This window comes from Chelonoidis abingdonii, chromosome 20 (genome assembly GCF_003597395.2).
Source record: "Chelonoidis abingdonii isolate Lonesome George chromosome 20, CheloAbing_2.0, whole genome shotgun sequence".
Classification (NCBI taxonomy): domain Eukaryota; kingdom Metazoa; phylum Chordata; order Testudines; family Testudinidae; genus Chelonoidis; species Chelonoidis abingdonii.
The window spans coordinates 8,367,941-8,390,504 of NC_133788.1; the positions used below are offsets into that span (position 1 = coordinate 8,367,941).

At 45.1% G+C, this 22,564-nt stretch overlaps 1 protein-coding gene across 2 annotated transcripts in view; it reads left to right on the top strand.

Moving 5' to 3' along the window:
- Positions 1–22,564, top strand: part of CLIP2 (CAP-Gly domain containing linker protein 2) — a 123,737-nt gene that overhangs the window by 89,725 nt on the left and 11,448 nt on the right. Inside the window, exons 9-15 of one of the 2 annotated variants that reach the window (XM_032786953.2) lie at positions 9,258–9,362; positions 11,383–12,327; positions 15,994–16,051; positions 17,539–17,622; positions 18,173–18,329; positions 18,915–19,074; positions 20,853–21,038. In XM_032786953.2, coding sequence (XP_032642844.1) covers positions 9,258–9,362; positions 11,383–12,327; positions 15,994–16,051; positions 17,539–17,622; positions 18,173–18,329; positions 18,915–19,074; positions 20,853–21,038 — 1,695 coding nt within the window. The remainder of the gene's footprint in view (positions 1–9,257; positions 9,363–11,382; positions 12,328–15,993; positions 16,052–17,538; positions 17,623–18,172; positions 18,330–18,914; positions 19,075–20,852; positions 21,039–22,564) is intronic. The other variant, XM_032786954.2, reaches the window with a different exon arrangement.

Consider the following 22,564-nt stretch of genomic DNA (forward strand, 5'->3'; position numbering starts at 1 on the left):
GAGGTTTTCTCTCAGGCTGATAACCCCCCGTCTTTGCAGTGAGGATGCAAACTAAACCACTCAAGTGCTGTTCATCCACCACTGCCTTCCCACAATTTCACCTGAGGGCATGGCTACACTTGCAGATGTACAGCACTGTGAATTAAACCCACCTTCGGAGAGGGCAGTAGGGAAAGTGCTGCAGTGTGTTCATACTGTCAGCTGCAAGCGCACTGGTGTGGCCACATTTGCGGCACTTGCAGCGGCATTGGGAGCGGTGCATTATGGGCAGGTATCCCACAGAGCAGCTCTTCGCATTCTGGCGCTGTGGCTTGTGGGAAGGGGGTGGAGGGTGCAGGGCATTCTGGGTCCTGTCCCAGCACCCCATGATGCATCGTTTCGCATCCCAGCAATCTCTGTTCTTCCCTCCACTTTTGGTGCCATCTTTCAACATTTTTTGTACTGCACACTCTGTCTTCCCTTTTGGTCTGTGGGAATGGAGCCCGAAGTGCTGAGGAGTGGTCAGTCTCGCCAGCACATCACATTCGACAGTCGAATTACTCCTTAAGCTACAAACTTACAGACAACGATGTCGACTCGCATAACACATATGACACGAGATTGCTTGTGGCATTCATGGACATACTCACCACCATGGAACGCTGCTTTTGGGCTCTGGAAACAAGCACTGAGCGGTGGGATCACATCGTCCTGCAAGTCTGGGATGATGAGCAGTGACTGCAGAACTTTTGAATGAGAAAAACCACTTTTATGGGAAAAGCCCCCATGCGGCTCAAGGGCACGAGATTGAGAGCTGCCCTGCCAGTGGAGAAGTGGGTGGCTATTGCAGTCTTGAAGCTGGCAACTCCAGACAGCTACTGATTGGTTGCTAACCAGTTTGAAGTGAGAAAGTCAACCGTTGGAATTGTGTTGATGCAAGTTTGTAGGGGCATTAATTGCATCCTGCTCAGAAGAACTGTGACTCTGGGTAACGTGCATGACATTATGGCTGGCTTTGCGTAAATGGGTTTCCCCAACTACGGAGGGAGAGTAGATGGGTCATACATTCCAATTCTGGCACCGGGCTACCTACCCTCTGAGTACGTTAATCGCAAGTGGCATTTCTCTATGGTTCTCCAGGTGCTTGTGGATAACCATGGATTAATGCAGGCTGGCCTGGAAAGGTGCATGACACACGCTTCTTTTGGAACACTGACCTGTTCAGGAAGGTGCAAGCTGGGACTTTCTTCCCAGACAAGAAGATCACCGCAGGGGAAGTTAAAATGCTCATTGTGATCCTTGGAGACCCCACTTACCCTTTAATGCTGTGGCTCATGGAACCCTACACAGGGAGCCTTGACAGCAGCAAGGAGCAGTTCAACAACAGGCTGAGCTGGTGCAGAATGATTGTAGAGTGTGCTTTTTGCTGTTTAAAGGGCTGCTGGCACTGTCTGTATGGGAAGCTGGACCCAGCTGATGACAACATCCCCGCAGTTATATCCCCGTGCTGTATCCTCCATAATATTTGTGAAGGGAAGGGTGAAAGATTCACTTAGGCATGGAACTCGGAGGTTCAACACCTGGAGGCTGAATTTCCACAGCCAGAGAGCAGGGCTATTAGAGGGGCCCAGCGTGGGGCTGCAAGGATTAGGGATGCCTTGAGGGAGCAATTTGAGTCTGAAAGCCACCAGTAATGTTTGATGTCCTGCACGGGAGTGAAGAGCGGTGGTTCCAGTGTTATTAGGAATCTATGTTTGCCACACTGGCTTGCAGTGCCTGTTGCTTTTCTGGGCCACGGTATCTTTTACTTAATGCAATAATAAAGAATGTTTTCAATGCGAAAAAATCCATTTATTTAAAAGAAAATTCATTTATTGAAAAGAAACACAACTGCTTGGGAAACAGAAAGGGCAAGGGGTGGGGTGGGGAAAGGTTCAATCACAGATTTACATATGTCCTGTTGTCATACTCTGCCTCCTGTCTGGAGTGCTGTGCAATGAGCGCTGCACTTCAGGCTGGCTAAAATGCATGGTGATGGGGTTGAGTGCAGTCAGTAAGGGTTGTAGTTTTTAAGGCTGGGTGGTGAAGCTACAGGTGTTGGAGGCAGCTGGTGGCAATAAGAAACTGGATGTGGGGGAAAGTGGGTTGGAGGTGACATGGGGGCACAAGGGAAATAGTTTTGGGACAAGGGCTGCAAGCGGGGGCAGGCGTGGAACTGTTCCGCCTCCATGGCTACGAGGACCTGGATCGAGTCCGCTTGGCGCTCCATGATGCTTAGCAGCCACTCCTTGCTTTGGTGCCAGTGAGCTGCATTCTGCTGGTGGACCCTCCTTTCACTCTCCCGCCACTCCTGCGCTTTTTGATTTTCATTAAGTGACTGCTGCGTTACTTCATGCACCATGTCTTCTTTGCTTCTACATGGCCTCTTCCTAATTCTTTGGTGTCTTTCGGCTGGTGATAACACAGACGGCGGAGATCTCAAGGTTGCATCTGTAAAGGCAAAATGCAACACTTAACAGAGGCAGCATTGTTCGCACCAGACAGAGCAATAATTCGCCTGTACTTAAAGACAAGCACAGTCAACACAATAGCAGAATTTGCCTGTCCCAAAGTGAGCGCACATAACCCACAGGAGCCCCAAAATGGTGAGTAAGCACAGGGGCAAGAGGGACTGATTGTTTCACGGCTGTACTGTCCTCTGGGTTCCTGTGCCTTAGGGAGGGCCAACAGCTGCAGGGGGCCCTATACTCAACACTGTCCCCATGTTTTCCACAGGAGTTCATCCTGGAAGATATCTCGCTGCTGAGGGTGACCTGGGAAGCAAGGGAGGGTCTTCTACTGCAATGCGGCTTCCGCCCTGGCCCATATGCAGCTTACCTGTGTGCAGCAATGGTCTCTATGCCCCTCACGGCACAGTGGCATGAACATGTTAGCCTGAGAGTGACAAGGAGCACAGTAGCTCTCCCAAGGAACCTAAGCAGCTTATTGCCCAAGTTCCAGCTGAGACCTTTGAAGAGATCACTGAGACCGATTTACTGCAGTGTGAGAGAGCACATCAATGCCCTATTCTGCATCTAGGCATGCATGCAGCCCTAACCCTCCTCGCCCCAGGAGCCTGCACCAAATAACTTCCTTCGCAAAATAAAATCCGCTTACCGGGCACCTCCTCTGGTGTTTGTCCTTCCCCAAGCACCGGCCGTTGCAACTGGCTACCTTCTTCCTGGCTTGAGAACAGCTCCTGGCTGCATGCATCTAGGGATGCTGGGATGTCTTCCTACTCCTTAGGACCCTTGCTCCCACTTTCCTCCATGTCTTCCTGCCTTGTTGAACTGGGCTCTGAAGTGTCAGTGGTGGTACTCGGAGTGGAGTTGGGGTCGCCCCCAAGTATTATGTCCAGCTCTTTGTAGATATGGCAGGTTGCGGGGGCAGCACTGGAGCGGCTGTTTGCCTCACGGGCTTTGTGGTAGGCATTCCGCATCTCCTTCACTTTAACCCTGCACTGCAGTGCGTCCTGGTCATGGCCCCTTTCCAGCATGTTCCTTGATATGTGCCCAAAGCTATCGTAATTCCTACAGCTAGAGCACAGCTGGGACTGGGCAGCTTCCTCCCCCCAAACGCCAATGAGGTCCAGCATCTCACCATTGCTCCATACTAGGGATCGCCTGGCGTGTGGAAGCATGGTCACCTTGCTGAACAAACAGGAAGGGGATTTTCAAAATTCTCAGAGAATTTAAAGGGCGGGTCTGATGGTTGTTCACCTGAGGGGAGGGCAGTAGAGTTCAAAGTGATAACCAGAGTGGCTAGAACAGGCATTGCGGGACACTTCTGGAGGCTGATCAGAGCGCATTAACAGACCAGGGCGTACATACCAGCGCTCCAGCTGGGCACAGCAAGCGTTACGCCTCTCGTGGAGGTGGATTACAAGGAGTGCTCCAGCTGTGGAGTCCAGGCGCTCTACGTGCCTTACCAGTACGGACACGTCGTGAGTTAGGCCACACGGGGCTGCTTTAATGCCCTCTAACTCGCAAGTGTAGCCGTGCCCTTAGTTAATAACAGCAGTGAAGACAGACCCTAAGGGACTGAATGTGATGGTGGTTGAGATTTTCAAAAGCACCTAAATGACTTAAACAAAAGCCCCATTGAAAGTCAATAGGACTTGTGCTCCTTGATCACTGTAGGGGCTTTTGAACATCCTAGCCAGAGGGCTTTTTTGATCTCTGTACATGTGTTCCCTAGTGAAACCCACTAGCTCGTTTCACGTAAAGCCGCCCTAGAGCCATGCAGCGGTTACTACTTTCAGTCACTACCATCCTTGTTCAGCTTTGAAATAGCCAGCTGGGGCATATATACACTGCAATTAGTCACCCACAGTTCAGGCTCCTAGGGCTGTTGAATTCCAATGTAAATGTTCAGACTGGGGCTGCAGCCCAAGCTCTGGGATCCTCCCACTTTGCAGGGTCCTAGAGTCCGGGCTTCAGCCCAAGTCTGAATGTCTACACTGCAGTTAAACAGCCCCTTAGCTCTGGCTCTGTGAGCCCAGGTCAGCTGGCACGGGCCAACCTTGGGTTTTTAATGGCAGTGTAAACACAGCCCTAGAGGCAAAAAAGCCCAGTAACCCATTGTCAGTTGCCCCACTCCAACCTTTCTACATCCTTTGCCCTGCTGACTGTCTTTGGGGAGCTGTGATTGGAACATTTGTCCTTCAGGAAGTTCCAGCTTTCATTCTTCATTAAAAGGCCGTTTCCATGTCCTTCCACATTGTACAATTAAGTAACGGGAGGCTACAAGGTTACAAAATACCATCACCTCCCCGCGGAGCCCAAGAGCATCATGTTAATGGTGTCTTGGTTCTCTGGGCTTGGGGAGGAAGTAACCTGAAATTACTTTGAACTCAGAGTCTGCGCTGCCCAAGCAGGCTGAAGCACTAAACTCAGTGCCTGTGGGTTGTACATAACAGCAGTGTTAGGTTTTTAAATAGAGCCTGACCCACCCCAAATGCTGAGACACTCAGTGATGTAAACAGCGCTGATGGCATCTGCATAGGTCATTTTGTAAGACAGACTGGTGTGCTCGCAGCCAGCCGCGTTCTAGCAGAGATGACATTCCAGCACATCCCTTTGTGAGAGGATCGCTGCATCCACATACTGTAGATCCCTCGCTGCAAACAAGCAAGCATAGCACTTTCCTGAACGTTCATTCAACTGGACAATCCAGTAACTGGGCTTTTATTCAAGGATGTGAGCAAGGTCAGATGCTTTATTTGGGCAGGAAGGGCCTAGCACAAAAAATGCTTTATCAAGGAGGGTGACAGGACCAAGTGCAACTCTTTGCAGGTTAGATACGTTTTTTGGCCACCTGTAGTCTGTGACTGCAGTTTTAGTAGCTATAAAAGCTGCAGGGCTGTCTAGCTAGATCTCATTTATACTGAGAGGACACGGACCTCCAGAACAATTTGAATAGATTTTCTCCATTTATATGCTTCTGTAGTGATCCTAGGGATGAGAAGGCTGATGTCATAAGTAACAAACAATAGCAAGAACAGTGTGTGTGGAGTATAGGAATACTATCAATCAGATTGTCATACGATGCATGCCAATTATCCCCACTGAAGAATCGTAGAATAATAGGATTGGAAAGGACCTCAAGAGGTCATCTCGTCCAGTCTCTCGCACTCATGGCAGGACAAAATGTTATCTAGAGCATCCCTTACAGGTGTTTGTCTAACCTGCTCTTAAAAATCTCCAATGATGGAGATTCCACAACCTCCCTGGACAATTAATTCCAGTGCTTAACCACTCCTGATTAGGAGTTTTTCCTAATCTCCAACCTGAGCCACCTTTGCTGCAATTTAAGTCCATTGCCTCTTCTCCTATCCTCAGTGGTTAAAGACCTCTTCCTTGTAACAACCTTTTATGTACTTGAAAACTGTTATCATGCCCCTCTCACTCTTCTCTTCTCCAGACTAAACAAACCCAGTTTTTTCAATCTTCCCTCCTAGGTCATGTTTTCTAGACTTTTAATCATTTTTGAAGAGAAGAAAGATGCTCTCATTTGATCATTTTCCCATGTTGTTCCTCCAGAACTCTTAACCCAGTGTATTTCAGTGGAGTCTAGAGGTCTCTGCCCAAATATTAGTAGGCATAAAGACAGGAGCAAGCCACAAAGCTCATGTTCAGATTTGGAATTCTCTAAAATGTGGAGGTATTTGGATCTATGATTTTAGTTCCCTAATGGATGTAGGAAGGAGCTGACACGTTTGGCTCAAAACATCTCACAGAATGTAGTGTGACCTAGATCCAGGCCCATCTCTAGGCATTATGGTGTTGCTATATCGTTTAGCCTTTAGAAAATGAGAGGCATTTGCAAGAAAGAGCTAAAGCCTATTTATAATAGATGATCTTGTAATAGGAAACCTTAAAATCCTTAGTCGACACTGTTGCAATCATCCGCTGGAATTCATGAGATACCTCATGCATTTTAATGAGAAATTAGCTATTCGTATAGCTCATAATGTGTGGGTAGTAATTAGGGTTAAAAGCAGACCTGAGCCATAAAGTTGGGATCTGAATTCCCTCAAATTTTGGGGTTGAGTGGATCTCAGAATTTGGTCTGGTCTAATTAGGGCTGGATGAAAGGGTTTGTATAAAGTAAAAGATGACATGTGAGTTCATCTTAATGTTGGGGGAAAAAAACATATTCGAGGTCTGGAAACATTCATTTAACTTCTCTGTTTTTCATTTCCATATGCCTCTGGTCTTCCAGGGTTTCGGCTAACAGAATACTAAGGGAAGCTGCTGTTCCAGCTGAACCAGAAACAAAAGTATCAGTGTCAGGTATCTTGTGAGATTCCTGGCTTAGTTTTGAAATGGATCAGTAAAAGATCCCACTTTTGGAGCGCTTATACCTGACCCCTTGGAGAACAGAAGTGGGTGGGAAATTACTACCATTAAAAAGATTCTAAACTGCTAGTTGAGATAATTTTGTGAGTCTATATAGCTGAAGGTTCAGTCAAAGACATTGGCCTCGCTGTTACCGTTGTAAATTCATACTAAAACCATTGAAGTTAATGGAATAAATTCAGGATTAATGGCACTGTAAGTGAAATCAGAATCTGGTCAAGCTCTTAGGAAGAGCATCTGTGAGCTATGTGGAGATTGGGGGGAAAAGCCAGTCAACAAGAAAGCAAATTTCCCCCTTTTCCTTTACAAATATCCAGCTCATGTCTGTGCTTCACTAAGGTTCTTTGGCAAGCCTGACAATGCTTGGAGACGTCTTTTAAGAGACATCGTTTGTCTTCTCCACCTGGGGTCAAATAGGATTGATAAAACTTGAAGTGTCCCAAATATACCCCCCACAGCAGACCTTTCAAGATCCATTGGTCCTACACATGCCTATTACAACCTGTGGGGAACCTCATCCAGTGCATTGAATGCCCCAGCAAACTAGATGATTATTACAGTCTCAAATGAACTCACACAGAAAAGTAGTAAGACAAAAACACCCTATCACCTGGGGCTGAACAGTCACTCCATAGCTGACCTCTTAGGCCTAGTCCTTAAGAGAAACATGCACAATACCTTCAAAAGATGAGCCTACGAGCTGAAATTCATAACTCTTCTAGACACCAAAAATCATGGACTGGATAGAGACACTGGTTTTATGTCTCATTACAACAATCTGTAAGCCACTAGCTCTCCTTTGTTCTATGACTGCAGAGGTGCTAATTGCCTGCTTCATTTTGAGCGGTTTCTTGCAACGTGTTAACTCCTTATACTTAATAATTGGCTCCACCTTGTGTTTAGCTGTGACACTCTGATTCCCTTTCCCAGACCTGAAGAAGCGCTCTGTGGAGCTGGAAAGCTTCTCTCTCTCACCAGCAGAAGTTGGTCCAATAAAAGATATATTACCTCACCCACCTTTGTCTTGCTCATATCCTGGGGCCAACATGGCTACAAAAATATTACATGTACCTGGCAGTCTTGATTTTCACCATATTTGAGCTGATGTTTAATAATATTTTCCAGACTTTAAAAGAAAATACAGGTTGGTGCAAACTTAAACTTTCTCCATTCACAGAAAAGGAGCCAAAGCTCATTCATTCTTTTCCATCTCAGACCAGGTTGTAAAGAAAAAAAAATGAAAATCAATTTAGGCTTGGGAATAGGGGGAGGAAATAATGAAATTGCGAGTGAAAGACAGAAAATTGCCTAGAACAACTTAAAGAACCTTATAGTCCTTGTCATGCTGTGGTCTTGGTGGATCAACTTTGTATTCAGTAGAAAATAGTTTTGAAAGTTAAAAATGTGGAAGCTGAAGTTTGCATATTGGTTCCCCCTCCCCCTTTCTTCACAGGGAATTTACATGATATCGGTGGCCAACACTGATGTGCTTCAATAATAATTTTGCTACCGATAGAGGAGTGTTATCTAGTTGTTAGGGCAAGGGACATTGAATCAAGACTTCTGGGTTATAATCCTGACTCACCCACTGAACTTGGGCAAATAACTTAACCTCTCTGTGCCTCAGTTTACCCAAGTAAGGGGGGAGGGGTTGTGAGACTCAACATTTGAAAATCACTTTGAAATCCTTAGCTATAGATGCTGTACAAATGCAAAGCACTCAGTTATACAATTGTTTTCTACTTAAATTTTCTCCGTTGCTTTACATGAGGTATATTTTCTGGTATTGTCACTACACTGCACAGCTTGCAGTCAACTACGTCATAGTTCAAACTCTCTCTTTATTGCAAAAGGCGAATGAGAGTCTCAGTAATTTTCAGTGCACTGCAGTGTGCAACTCTGCCAGTAAGCAGCCTCCAATGGCCCACATTGCTAAGAGTGAGCACAAGGCCTCCGGTGAATGGTCTTTAATTGGTGCATAGACCTTGTACTGATGCCCACTGCGCTGGGGTGGATTTCTTCTGTTGTGAAGTGTTCTCACTATCGCCCCCATTCAGGAAAGCACATAAGCGCCTGCTTCAGTCTCTTCACCTTTAGTGGGACTCAAGCCCCCTTCGTGAATAGAGATGCTTTGCTAAAATGGGCCCCTATAAGAGAAGTCTGCTGTGTCTTAAATAGCCACCCTGAGAACCATATAAAATCCCTTAGTAACCTAGTTCTGTTTGGATGAATTTTCCTGCCTGTTCAGACATTTATTCTCCTCCCGTTGTGAACTGCCTTTCCTTGTCTTGTACATGGAATGTGATGTTGCAGCCTTTTCTCTCTGTTTTCTGCTCTCTCCCCTGTTGTTGTTGTTTTTTCTTCCCTATGTGTCACCAGACTCAGACGCAGTTGGAGCATGCCCGCATACGGGAGCTCGAGCAGAGCCTGCTGTTTGAGAAGGCACAGGCTGAAAAACTCCTCAGAGAATTAGAGGACATCAGGGTAATCCCAACCCCACTTGCCCTGCCTGCAGACCAGTGTGCTTGTCAGCTGCATTGATGCCAGCAATGCCTTGTTTTGGATTGTGTTGTTTGGTTTGAGTTTGGGCTTCCATGGTTTTTGTTTTGTTGTTTACTTTATTTGCGCTCCCTTTCTGGAAATAGTAGCATCCTATGATTTTGCCTTTGCTTCTTATGTGGTGACTGATTTCTCTGACTTGAGTTTGCTTCTCAACCCCATGACGCCATTTGACATGAGCTCTTCACAACTCACCATTCGATTAACACCGCCAAGTAAATAACAACAATTAAACCTTGCACGGTTCATTTTGCTTCTGGAGGTCCTTTTGAGCTACAGTAGGAAATAACAGTGTGACAATCAATGTTGCAAATGTCCTTCCTCCTATTGTGGGTGCTGCAATTTGAGATGGAAGATAAGGGTGGAGAGTCTAAATAGAACTGCTCCAAAGTCTTAGCCTACAGGTGTGGTCACTTGGGTTAGGTAGGCTGTAGCAGTGAATGCAAGAAAGGCTGCCAAGAGGAGCAATACGTCAGGGCTTTAAGAGCCTTGTTCGGGGAGGGTGAGGAGAAGGTTTTTCATGAAGGTTTGACATGGGGAGAGTGGCTGATTTTAAAAAAGACAAGCAGACTGTCAGGACTGCGATGTGGTCAGAGCAGGGCTAATCGGGCCTAGCAGTCAGAGCCAGAATCCAAGCCAGGAGTCAGAGCTGGGATCAGGAACCAAGCCAGAGGTCAAAGGAGTAATCAGAATCTGGGGCTCAAGCACAAGTCAGATTCAGTGCAGCTGCCAGTCAGGAGATGTCCCAGTTACTCAAACAACTTCCCTGTGCAGCCTTCTGGCTTAAATAGTATGGTCGGGCCAATTGGTGGAGCCGATCATCATCTCCAGTCATGATTCTCATGGGTGGGGCCTCTGGAAGAGATCAGAGTTCTCCTAGCCCCTCATGTCCAGGAGTTTTAAGTAGGCTGTCTAGCAGTGGCCAGGGTGTGAGGGCTGCGTGGGAGCCTGTGGGCCTTTTCATTAATTTGTCTGTTGTGAATCTGTAGAGATCACCCAAAAGGCCAGGCTGGAGTCTTCCAAACTGGTGAAAGGGATTTGAGCACCCAGTTTCCATTAAAAATGAGTGGGAGTCAGGCATCCAGATCCCTTAGGCAGCTTTGAAAAATTTCAGCCTAAACAAATGAATAGAATGGATCAGTTATGTTTTGGTGCTAAAGGAGTAAATGTTGTAGAATTGCTTGTTTTTTACATTTCCTTTTATCAGGTCTGTTGTTCTGTACCCAAGGGTGCCCACCCAACCCAAGACCTCCACCGTGATCAGCAGTCAAATCAAGCCAGAAAGATTAAACTCAGAAAGCTAAGAAGCTACTCAAAACCTGTCATGCAGTGTAACCCATGGCCAGCAGTTTATTATCTTACATCTTCTAGCATTCAACCTTATTTTTACTTTGCTAATAAATTCTAACGAGACTCCATGTGTAAAATTCCTTTTCCTTTTACACCAGGGTAAACCATAAAGTTGTGAAGGTGCCAGAGGCTCTGAAGAACTGAGCAATAATAGGAAACATTCATGATGTGTACAATCCTGATATTAATATCTACCATATTCCTGAGTGTACAGTAGCATTTTCTATGCATCACCTGGCAAGCAGCCCAGTTCAGAAATATAATGAGATTTCAGGACATTAATAAACCCCTGTAACCTTTTAATAGCTAATACTATAGCAGTTGTTTCAAAGAGACATGTTGTTTCTGATGCAAACCAACGGTTCAAACTGGAAGCGTGCATTAAAATCAGCATAAAGACCATGATGCAAGAAAGTATTGTTAATTACCCTGGTGCAAAAACTGTAATCGGATTGAGGATGATAGTTTTTGTTTTTGAACTTTGGCTAATGTGCTTGGGATTGACTGTCCCTGGAACACGTCTACTAAAGAGAAGCAGACAGCAAGGAAAGGTGAGAACTTACTTTGTGTCTTTCTTTTTTTTTAATTGTTTCAGTTAACTACAGTAGCAGAGAAGTCTCGAATCCTTCAGCTGGAGGAAGAGCTGAGTGTCTGGCGTGGTGAGGTGGAGGAGCTGAGACAATGCCTAAGAAACTCTCACCAGGCAGAGACCCCTGAGCACAAGCTTGGTCTGCAGTCAGAGGCGCTTCGCCTGCGAGACCAGCTGCTGTCTGCCAGCAAGGAGCACCAGAAAGAGAGCAGCCAGCTGAAGGAGAAGTATGAAAAGACCCTGAAGAAGCACCAGCAGGAGATAGAGAAGCTGAAAGCCGTCAATGAAAAATATTCCCAGGAAATCGTTGACCTGAAACACAAAGTTCAACAAGCCACCAATGAGAACATGGGGCTGATGGACAATTGGAAGTCGAAGCTGGACACTTTGGCGTCTGACCATCAGAAATCTCTGGAAGACCTCAAAGCCACCCTGAACACCGGCCCTGACACCCAACACAAGGAGATAGTAGAACTGAAGGCCGTGGTAGAGAGCATAAAGATGGAGCACCAACTTGAACTGGAGAACCTTAAAGCTAAGCACGATATCGAGACTGCGGTTCACATAAAAGAGAAAGAAAGTCTGAAGCTGAAGCTACAGGAGGCCAGCGACAAAGTGGAAGAAAGCAACAACAACTGGAAAATGCAACTGGAAACCAAAACAAACCAGCACCTTTTAGAACTTCAGGACATGAAGGAGAAGTGCCGAAATGCCGAACTGAGAGTGCACGAACTGGAGAAGCTACACAGTGAATATAAAGATCAGGCTCAAGCAATAGCTTTCTTGAAAGAGCAGATTTCTCTGGCTGAGAAGAAGATGTCGGACTATGAGACGCTACAGAAAACAGAAGCCCAGAGTAAACAGGAGATCCAAAGATTGCAGGAAAAAATGCTTGTCTTAGAGAACAAACTGCAGTCCATGGAGGCTCTGCATCCTTCTCAGCATGCCAATGTATGGGTTTGGGCTATTCTGTTTATGTTGTTTTGTCCCTATTATTCCTCATAGGGCTACCCTGAATTTTGCCCTGTAGTATAATTTGCTTGGGCTTCTTGGCTCTAAAGCCATCTGATTAATTTTTTATCCATATCTTTCATTGTTTTTCTGAGCAATCCTGTCACATTACTGGGTGCACCCACGATGGGGGAGGAGGATTAGGCATTGCCTGCTCTGGGTAAAGGAGCCTGTTGTCTCCCTGCTCATGGAAGTGAGGGCACTGGTAAGGAGACCATTCTGCGTGGGGAGTTGGACTAGAAGGTGCTTGCTGGCAGCCAGGAGTAGCTAATGCGGAGGCAGTTCATGTGCTTCGCACAGGTGTCGCCATTACAGAAGGACTGAACGGTCAGGATATAGAGGCAAAGACAGAACCGGTATGAAATTAGGGTATAACCTGACCTAGGACTTCACCTGAGGTCATCCTTCGTTCAGTGGAAGTCAATGGGAGCCATGAGGGAGGAAGGCTGCTGTGTGGTTAAGCCAGGAGACTGGTAGCTGGGACATGATGAGTCTGTCCTGGCTCTTCCACTGACCTGCTGTATGAAGTGAGGAAAGAGCACTTCATTTCTGTCTGTCAGTTTCCTCATCACTGATGGGGGCATCGATAAGTCCCTGTCTGGCAGGATGTTTATAAGCGAAGGTTATAATGGAACAGCTGATGGGGATGGTCTCACAATTGGGGGGCGGGAAGTGGGGAGAAGGAAAGTCTACCAATCAAGGCACTAGTCACACATGATGAAATGCCTGACTTCAAGGTGATTCATCCACATCTTAGTGCTGATTGGAGGACAGGCAGTAACTATCATAACCATGGAGGGATCTGTTTCTTCTGAGCTTTATTATATGTTTCTCTAGCCCACCAGCCTTGTTATTCTGATGCCCTGCTGTCTGTCACATGGTAGGTACCCTTCCATCTTTATGAGATGACATAAGGACAAAGGGTCAGTCTGTGACTTATTCACACCACTTGTGATAGGTGATAGGAAAATCACTGCACAGCCTCTGCATGTTTGGATCCTCTGCTCCTACTTACACTTTGCGCCAGAAGCTAGATAAAAAGAATATTCAAAGCAAGAGAGAGTTCCTGTCCCAGTGGCATACAGACAACCAAACACAAGTCTTGGAATATATATTGTTTGCTTGAGAATAGGTATTTGAAAGGTATCCCACTGCTCCAAATTAAGGCCTCAATCCTGCAAACATTTATTATGTGCTTAATATTACTGAGTAGTCTTATCAGTTGCATGATAGTAAAGTGAAGCAGCTGCATGTGTGTTTGTTAGGTTGAAGCTTAATACTAGTAAAATAGCATGTGTATTGGGTATGAAAGAAGGGAAAGGAACAAAAAGAGAAGGCAGAATCTTAAGCATTAATAATGGTATTTGAAGGGTTCTCCGACGTGCATCCTCTCTCCTAGCTAGGCATGGATTCTAAATACAAAGGAGGCAATTCCAAAAGACATGGCATGGAAAGCTACAGAGCTAGGGCTCCAGCATAGCTCCCCTCAGGGAAAATATATAGGGAGTTCTTTAGTAGAAAACTCCAGTATCATAGAAAAAAGTTTCCGTCTACATCCAATCCTAACTCCAGAGAAGAGTAAATAAAAAGAAAGAACTGAAGGTCCAATCCAGAACCCATTGAAGTCAATGGAAAGACACCCATTGATTTTATTGGGCATTTGCCTGGGCCTAATGTGTCTTGAAGGAACTAACAGTCAGAGAGAAAGCAATCATATTGACACTCGGATGCAAATTAAGGCCAAGAAAATTCAGCTTGCTCCTGGAATGAATGCATGGACAAAAGGAAGAGACTATCATTGACATAGGGTAAATTCTATTTTTTTAAAAATATCGTGGCTAATTTAACAGAACATGAATTATTTGAATATTTAAAATAAACAAATATATCGTACGACTATACAGACTCCTGCTTTCCCATGCATTCAAACAGGTGCTTTGTGTGTTATGGTACATTGCAGTGAGATGACTTTTGTCACTGAGAATCACACCAGAGGCAAGTATTGCACCCTCAGACCCTGCTCCTACTTCTGTGAAGTCAGTGACCACAATCCACTAACTGGGCGAAGCCAGTGGAACTTAAAAGTGCTTAAAGTTAAGCAGTGCTCAGATGCTTTGCTGTATTGAGGTCTTGGCTATAACTAATCAGTGCAATTGTCCCTTAAGGCCAGGAGTCTAGTGATGGTAGCTAAGTAGTAAGAGGATAATAGGGGTCACTTTAGTGTATACATGCTAGACAGGTAGAATGTGGAATCTCCTGGAGAAAGAGGAAGAAAGCCAAGTGACTAGATTCCACTCCATGATGGCCAGTGCTTTGGGAGAACAAGCCATAGGTGGATTGGAACAAAACCAGTAACAGCGCGTCAAGCCGGCCGAGTGCACAGACACCTGCAGCTCATCTTTGAGCCTTTTGACTGTTGCTGTTGCCCTTCATGCGGGAGTCGAGCTTTGTTTGGTTTGATGCCACTTACGTTCTCCTATAGCTGCTGTTGTTTTAAAACAGTCTCCACTCCCTTGCTACGAGTTGCAACAAGATTTGTCATGATGAATGCCTGTGGCGTTAATATCAGAGCCATTAGTGCTTCTATCCCATGCTGTTCTTTTATAAATGTGGCCTCCACACATCCCCCTGTATAAGTGAAAGGTCCTAGGCGGGTCTGCATTGCTCCAAGGTAAGTGAGGAGTTAGTTGGACTAAAATTTCCACGTGAGAAAAATAAGTCTTGAAATTAACTGTGCAGAAGGAAAAGCACTGAGACTGCAGTTCAGAAAAGCACTTAAGCATGTGCTGCGGTATTACCCGGAAATGTAGCATGTGTTGAGTCACGGTTGTAAATCACAGTATTAATTCTGATGCCAGCTTAGAGAGAAACCAAAAGACAGGTCACACAGAAGGAGTTAAAGAGACTCCTCGGGCCAGCCTTTACTTCAGGGACTTGCAATTTTGGGGTATCCAACTTGACATCCCTTGAAGGAGCCTGCTTTTCAGAAGGTGCTGAGGACCTGTTCTCTGACAGTCATTGCTCTTTAAGATGTCTCAAGCTGAGGCCTCAAAAACAGATGTACCCAAAATCCCTAGTCACTGGTGAAAATGCTGAAGATGACTTGTTATCAGAGCTGGTCCAAACCAAAACTCCAGATCGCCCCTCCTATCCCTGAGCTTTGGGGCGTTTGCCACCTGGATCTAGAGTTTGTAGGTTGAGCCCATTCCTAATGATCCCTTTTTGCATACACTGAACTCCAACATTGTTGCATGAAAGTGGAAACTGGGCCCTACTTTGATCAATTATGGAATTTGGGCCTTCCATTAAGATGATGCCAGCTGTACCCACCTCAGTGCTCAGCTAAGTGACCTTTTTTTTTAAATCACCTCTTTGATTTCCCTCTGAGAAGGATGTAAATCTGATTGGCAAAATATGAAGACCAAAGGACATTGGTGCCAGTTGTGTTCCTTATTGTGCCTGCTAGAGTTTTAAATTCACTGGCTTTACTTTGAGTCTACGGGAGAATGATGGTAAAGAGTTAGTGGGCATTTTAAGTGTGTGTGTGTGTGTATAATATAAAATATGTGTGTGTATAGATATATGTATATTTTACATTTATTTCAGATGATTGAAACTAATGATATTTCAGAAGAGAAGATAAAAATGAAGGAGGCTATGGAAGGTAATGAATTTCACTATCAGAGTGATTGATATGCCGCATCTTTCACTCTTCTGCTCTAACTGGGAAGAGTTAGGTGAAGTGGGCTTGAGAAGTTCAGGTTATCTCTGTGCTTTTGTGACGTTTGCACTGGTTGTCTGGCTTTTTCACCTGTGTGGCTGGCATGCCTGTCTGAGCAAATACAATGGAGGACTCTTATTCCAAAATCTTTCTCCTACACCTACAATATGGGTCAGAACCTCAGCTGGTGAAAATGGGCATTGATCCATTGACTTAAGTAGAATTGCACTGATTTTACAGCAGCTGAATCTGGTCCATTGAGTAAAAATCACTCCCATCAGAGGATGGCTAACAGGAATGACGAGGTGCATGTTCCAACTGGCTAGAAGAATTTGGAGTTTTCCCTCTACCTTGCTATAAATCAGATATGAGCCTGAAATGAAACCCCAGATCTAGATACCCCGTGATCTGAGTTTCACAGTGGTTTCCATCTCTGTAATGGACCAAACCATAGCTCTGGATCCAAACACTCCAGAGGCTGGAAAAATTGTGGCCTGGATCCATGCTTCGTGGCTCTGGCCCACCTGTGCTGTGTGGATGTCATCCCTGTTTGAACTTGCATGGGTTTGAATTTCACCCTGTGTAAATGCCAATTAGTTCATGGCACGTCTTTTGTGCTCCTTTTGGATTCAGGCTAAAATACTTTCATGCCCTGTTCCCTCCTGCCCACACACACAAACTCGCATTCTGCCCTCTCTGTGTCTTTGCCCCGCTCCCCACACCCTTTCTTTTCTCTGCCCTGCAAATGCCGTGTGGGTGTGTATTTTATACCAGATCAGATACTTGACTGATAGTTAAATAACTAGGATAGGACTCAAGCACTAGGTTTGGTCCCGTTACTGTGTCTAACTGCAAACTCATCTTAAGATGGTCACTGAGTCCATGTATATTTGGCTTCTCTGAGTCTAAGCACTGGACAAAATATGGATAAAGTGGTTTAAAAAGCTGTCTCAGACTCAGGATGTTGCAGCACTTCAAATCAAAGGCTTTGATTTGATTGTGTAAATGTGCTGACTCTACGCAACTTCTGTCTTTGCTTTTTCCATCACCCCTGCCTTCCAGGGTAATAGATAACAAATGGAATTGCGAGGAAGGCTCCTTTCTGTTTGCTTTTTCATAATATTTCGTTCTTCCTTTCTTCACTAGTCATCTGTTGTTTAAGGCCACCTCCTGATGCTGCTTCCTACCTGCGTGTCTCCACTTCACTTAAGGTCAAATGGGGATGAGATGCTATGAGACACAAACCAGCTGGTGCCTCCCATCTCTGCCTCTCTCAAGAGGATGGACACTTGTATTTGCACCCAGTCATTTGTCTCTAGTCTGGGCCATGGACTCCTAAATGTCTCCATACCACCATTGACTGCGTGATCAGGCAAAGCAGTTGCCAAGGATGTAACCCCTCTCTCTCTCTCCTTTCCATTCACCTAAAGAACTGCAAGATAAGCTGAGTAAAAGAGATAAAGAGGTGTCGTCCCTCCTCTCCCAGACTGAAACTCTAAGGGCCCAAGTAAATGGTAAGTTTCCCTAATCCAGTGCTGGTGGGAACTAGATAGTTTCATTGTGGCCTTTTTGTACCTCCACCATTATAGGAAGAACTTAGGGTTTATACATAAGCAACCTAGTAATGTGTGTGCATAAAACATGCAGTTGTCCGTGTATAAGAGGACTGTACTTAGCAAATGTTTGTCCTTGACACAACAGGCCCAATTCTACCCCAGAAAGATGGAAGTGCAACCCATTGAAGCTATTTGTATCCTGTAGGGAGAGAAGCTGGCCCAATAACCTTAACAAATTGTGAAGCCAAAAGAGATGTAGAAATAAATGCAGCTGGGTTTATAATTTCTGGAATCTCTGCTTATACAGGGCTGCATCCTGAGTGCCGCTGAGCATTTGCAACTCTCATGGACTCCAGTGGCAGCGGCAGATAACTAACTAGGCATAACTAACTAGGGGAAGCCACATGTTGCAAGGAATGGAAATGAAATTGAGAAATGAAGTCATCCAAAAAAGGAATGTAGGTAGGGACTGGTAGACTTTTTTCCTCCCCTTTTATTCTTCTCTTAGCATTGGAAAATAAATGCAAAGCTGGAGAGAAGAAAGGAGATTCTCTGTTGAAGGAAAAGAAGCGGTTGGAAGCTGAACTGGAGACCTTGTCCAGGAAGACGCATGATGCTTCAGGCCAGCTGGTCCTGATTAGCCAGGAGCTACTCAAAAAGGAAAGGTTGGTCTTTTAGAAGCTAACTAAAGAGGCTGCAGTGTTATGATGCTTAAGAAGGACCCAGGCATTTGTAAGACACTCTCTGTATTTGGCCCTATTCAGAGCATCGCTATTTAACGTACAAAAAAAATATGAGTTGAATGATTGAAACCCAGATTTCAACTTTCCCATCATTAGGATGTTAGGTGCTGGTTTAGTGCATCAGTGGCTGAATTATCAAGAGCACTCAGCTCCTACCACTGTCCCAGGCTTTCAAGACACAGCTCAGTTCCCATTGAGGCACGGAAATAAGAGGCCAAAAAAAAAAAAAAATCAGCATATTGGATGTTGAGCTCTTTTGAAAATCTGTCCTACTGGTGGAGTCCAGCTGCAAAGGTGAGCTAAGTCCTGATGTGAATTTTCCCAATGTTTGAGGGGGATTTGGATGCAAGGTTCGCAGTTTGGCCCCTTCTCTCAGACCACACCTTGTTAGGTGTCCTCTTTCAAAGCTGAGAGAAGTTGCAACATCACACACACACACCATTCTGTGCCCAAAAGACAACCGAATAAATGTTCCCCTTTGTGAGGTTCTCCCCATCCCTCCCTCAGGAGCCTGAATGAGCTGCGAGCTTTGCTGCTGGAAGCAAACCGTCACTCGCCCGGGCCAGAGCGAGACCTGAGCCGAGAGGTGCACAAAGCAGAGTGGAGGCTGAAAGAGCAGAAACTCAAAGACGACATCAAAGGCCTGAGAGAAAAGCTGATCGTGCTGGTGAGAGCAAAGCGGACCCATCCTTGCTGGTTGGCACAGGTGTCTGGGAAGGCTTCACCTAGCCCCCGGTCTTCGGGGGATGAATGTTTGTGACAGAACAGACAAACATGGGGAGGACTTTTCACTGTCGGGATTCTTTTGGTATCACTGAATTTGCCATAATTTTTTGAATTTTGCTGTCATTCAGCAAATTACACTGGGGCTTCCTTTGGTGTCTTGTGTATGTGAACGCAGTCTAAGAAGTGCTGGATGTCTACAACACCCACTGGGTGTGATCTGGGAGCTGCGGCGCACTTTCATCTCCGAGAGCAGGGCATGCAGAACAACATTAGAACCTCAACGTTCCAAACTGCCTGGTGGTTTTTCAAGTGCATTCATGTTTGCATGTCCAATTTAAGACATTCCAAATAGGGCCTAAACTTCAGGGGCCGAGCGTTGGGAATTCTCTGAAAATCAGGCCCCTGTAAGGTGTCTCAGATTGGGCACCCCACAATGGAGACACTGGAAATGATTAGTTACTTTTGAACTTTTATGCAGATCGAGGCCTGGTTGCTAATGGAAAGTGCTGTCTGCTGATAGCAAATCCTTGCAAAATTATCCTGCTGGAAAGCAGGCACTGTCATTTTATTTTGAAATGTCAAAATACAGATTGACAGTACGGAGCCTATGACCTTCCTTCCCAGCCACATTGCTTTGTTCATAGTAGTTGTGTCTTTGACAGAGGAACCGTTTCACACTGTGTATGTCAGCTGGGGCATGGTTTAGCATGCACCTCGTTAGAGTAATCCTAAATGATCTCAGTCCTTCATCAACATTTGCATTCCCCTTTGTTTTTGAGATGTGCCGTACAGCTGTACTTACAGAGAGCTGTACATTTATATTCAAGGCAGGAGCCTCATTTCATCCGGATTGCCAACCCCAGATGTAAAAATAAAAAAATCGAGAATCAAGCCCTGGAAAGTCATGATTTTATTAAAAAATATATTTTTTTAATTTGCCCTTTTTCCTGAGCTTCTTCTTTTCTCTGCAACTGTGATGACTAGGACTGACTTTTTTTTAATGAAAGTTGAGATTCTCATGTAATCACATGCCTCTGGAAGCTGGGGCTTTAAGAAAAATGCCAAATACCATGAGACTCATAATAAAATTGAGACAGTTGTCTCATTTAAATCATGGAAAATGGCATGCACACTTATAGTGCTGTATAAATAATATAATCTGCATAACTGAGGCCTCACATACCTACACTTATTTTCAAGGGATTGTTTAAAAAAAAATCTTGGCAGTACTTCCTTTCCATCTCAACCAATAGCTGGAGTCATTTTGTTTTCTATATTCATTGCGAGGAGTCAGATTTCCTAAAATAAAATAGTAAGAGAAGACTAGGAAGAAAATATAAAGTTGCTTGTTTCCCCCTGCTGTTTATTTCTTGATAAGGGGATACAGGAGGATCCCAGTGGACAAGAAGAGCTAATGAGACTTAATGGTTTTTTCTAGTTTTGCCTTTGTGTGATTCCTATAAACCGCAGTGACCTCTAGAGGTGGAGATTTAAATAATTAACTGATCTCAGCTAGCAACAAATCTGAGCATCTCATTGTTGTATTTAATACTTGGTTCTCTCCAAACTTGCAGTCTGCTCTGATCTGTTATTGAAATCAGAGTTTGGCACTAGTCACCCTCAAATGTATTCTGCCCCTAGTTTCTATGTGTTTACCAGAGTCTAACCTGCTCCCCTGCTTTTTTATTTATTTATTTTTTAAAACCTTTAAATGTCAAGGATAAAGAGAAATCGGTAGCAGATCAAAGGCGATACTCCCTCATTGATCCTTCGTCAGAGTCTGAGGTTCTCCGGCTGCAGCACCGACTGGTCAGCACGGAGGATGTCCTACGGAATGCACTGGAGCAGGGTCAGCAAATGGAGAAACTCATGGAGGCCATGAGGAGTTCTTCGGAGAAAACACAGGTAGTACACTCCCCGCACTGGAGCAGCGAGTTACCTGATCGCTCACGTCACATCAGCAACGTGCCCAGAGCAATGCTCTGATGGGGCCCCACACACCACCAAGGAAAACAAACTGGCGGTGTAGGTAGTGATTCAGTAGGTAGCCCTCTTCCCTCTGACGGAACAAAGCATCACGGTTGCAGTGTTTGCTACAGATTCTGGTTTTCAAATGAGATCTAAAACCAACTGCATGACTGTGTGTGGATTATTAAAGATCCTCTGGCATGCTTCACACGAACCGGATGTTAGTCCCAGCATCCTGCACCAAATTCCAGTCTGGGTAATTACAGTCGACCTATTTAAATGGTAACTTCACGTGTACAGTATCTCTTCATTTCATATGTGTATAGCATTGATTTCCTTTCTTACCCTGTAAATACGGTGCTGCTGGCTGGTTTTTAGACATCTACTAGGCTTCACATCAGATTTGGCTGCATTCGTGGGTATAGAAAGGGAATGTGGGTGTGGGTGTACGTGTACCTCTACACTTCAGGCAAGGGGTAGTTTCCAGCTTGCGTAGACATATCTGTGCTAGCTCTAATTGAGCTAGTGCACTAAAAATAGCACCATAGCCATGGCGACTTAAGTTTCAGGAGGGGCCAGCGGCCTGAGTGTGTACCTGTGGTCTCAGATGGGATCGTACTCAGATGGCTTGACCCTCCTGCTGCGTGCGCTGATGGGGCTATATTGTTAGCACTCCTCAAGGTGGGGATTACACCTCCAAAGTGGAGCCAGGCCCTGTGTGTCTGTATCTAGATGGGAATAACCACTGGGAACAGCCTAATAACTATTTTCTTTCTAGCAGCGACCCTGGCTGGGTTTTCACTTGGCCTAATGGAGAGAGAGAGAGAGAGAGACTGACTTTTTCTCTTCGTTTATATTAATGCCCTGTTCCTGGCTTATAGGCTAAGACTATTTTTCATTGTTTATCTCCTTTAAAATGATACATGGAAAGTGAAAAATACTGTTTTATGTCATCCCTCTTCTTCATTCTTGTCAGAATTCACTTTCCCTGCCACCCCTCAACAAATACTTCTTCAGTTTCCAAGTACTTCAATAGAGATCCATCTGGAAAGGTTTTTCCATCTCTCTTGCTAGTTCTCTCAGAACTCTTGGACTGTACCTGACTCGGGAGGCTGGTCATATGCCAAACGGGTCTCTCTCTCGAACACCTGCTACAGAATCCTTCTGATTTCCTCCAGTACTTCCTTTGCCTCCGCTGGGCAATTTAGAACTGCTTCCAGCATCTCTCCTGCATCCTTTGCTGTGAAAGCAGAGGTTGAGAATAGATTTAATTTATCTTGGCATGCTCAACATTTTCTGTCATTTACCCTTAGTGTATCTGAGATCCAACCGATTGTCCCTGGGAGCTGCTTCTGTGGAAAGGCCCTGTTATTTACATTAAGCTCTGTCATTCTCTATCTTGTGCTTTTTGGACCGCATTTTCTCTGAACTCAAGTCTACAATCAGTTTACATCTCTTAGAGA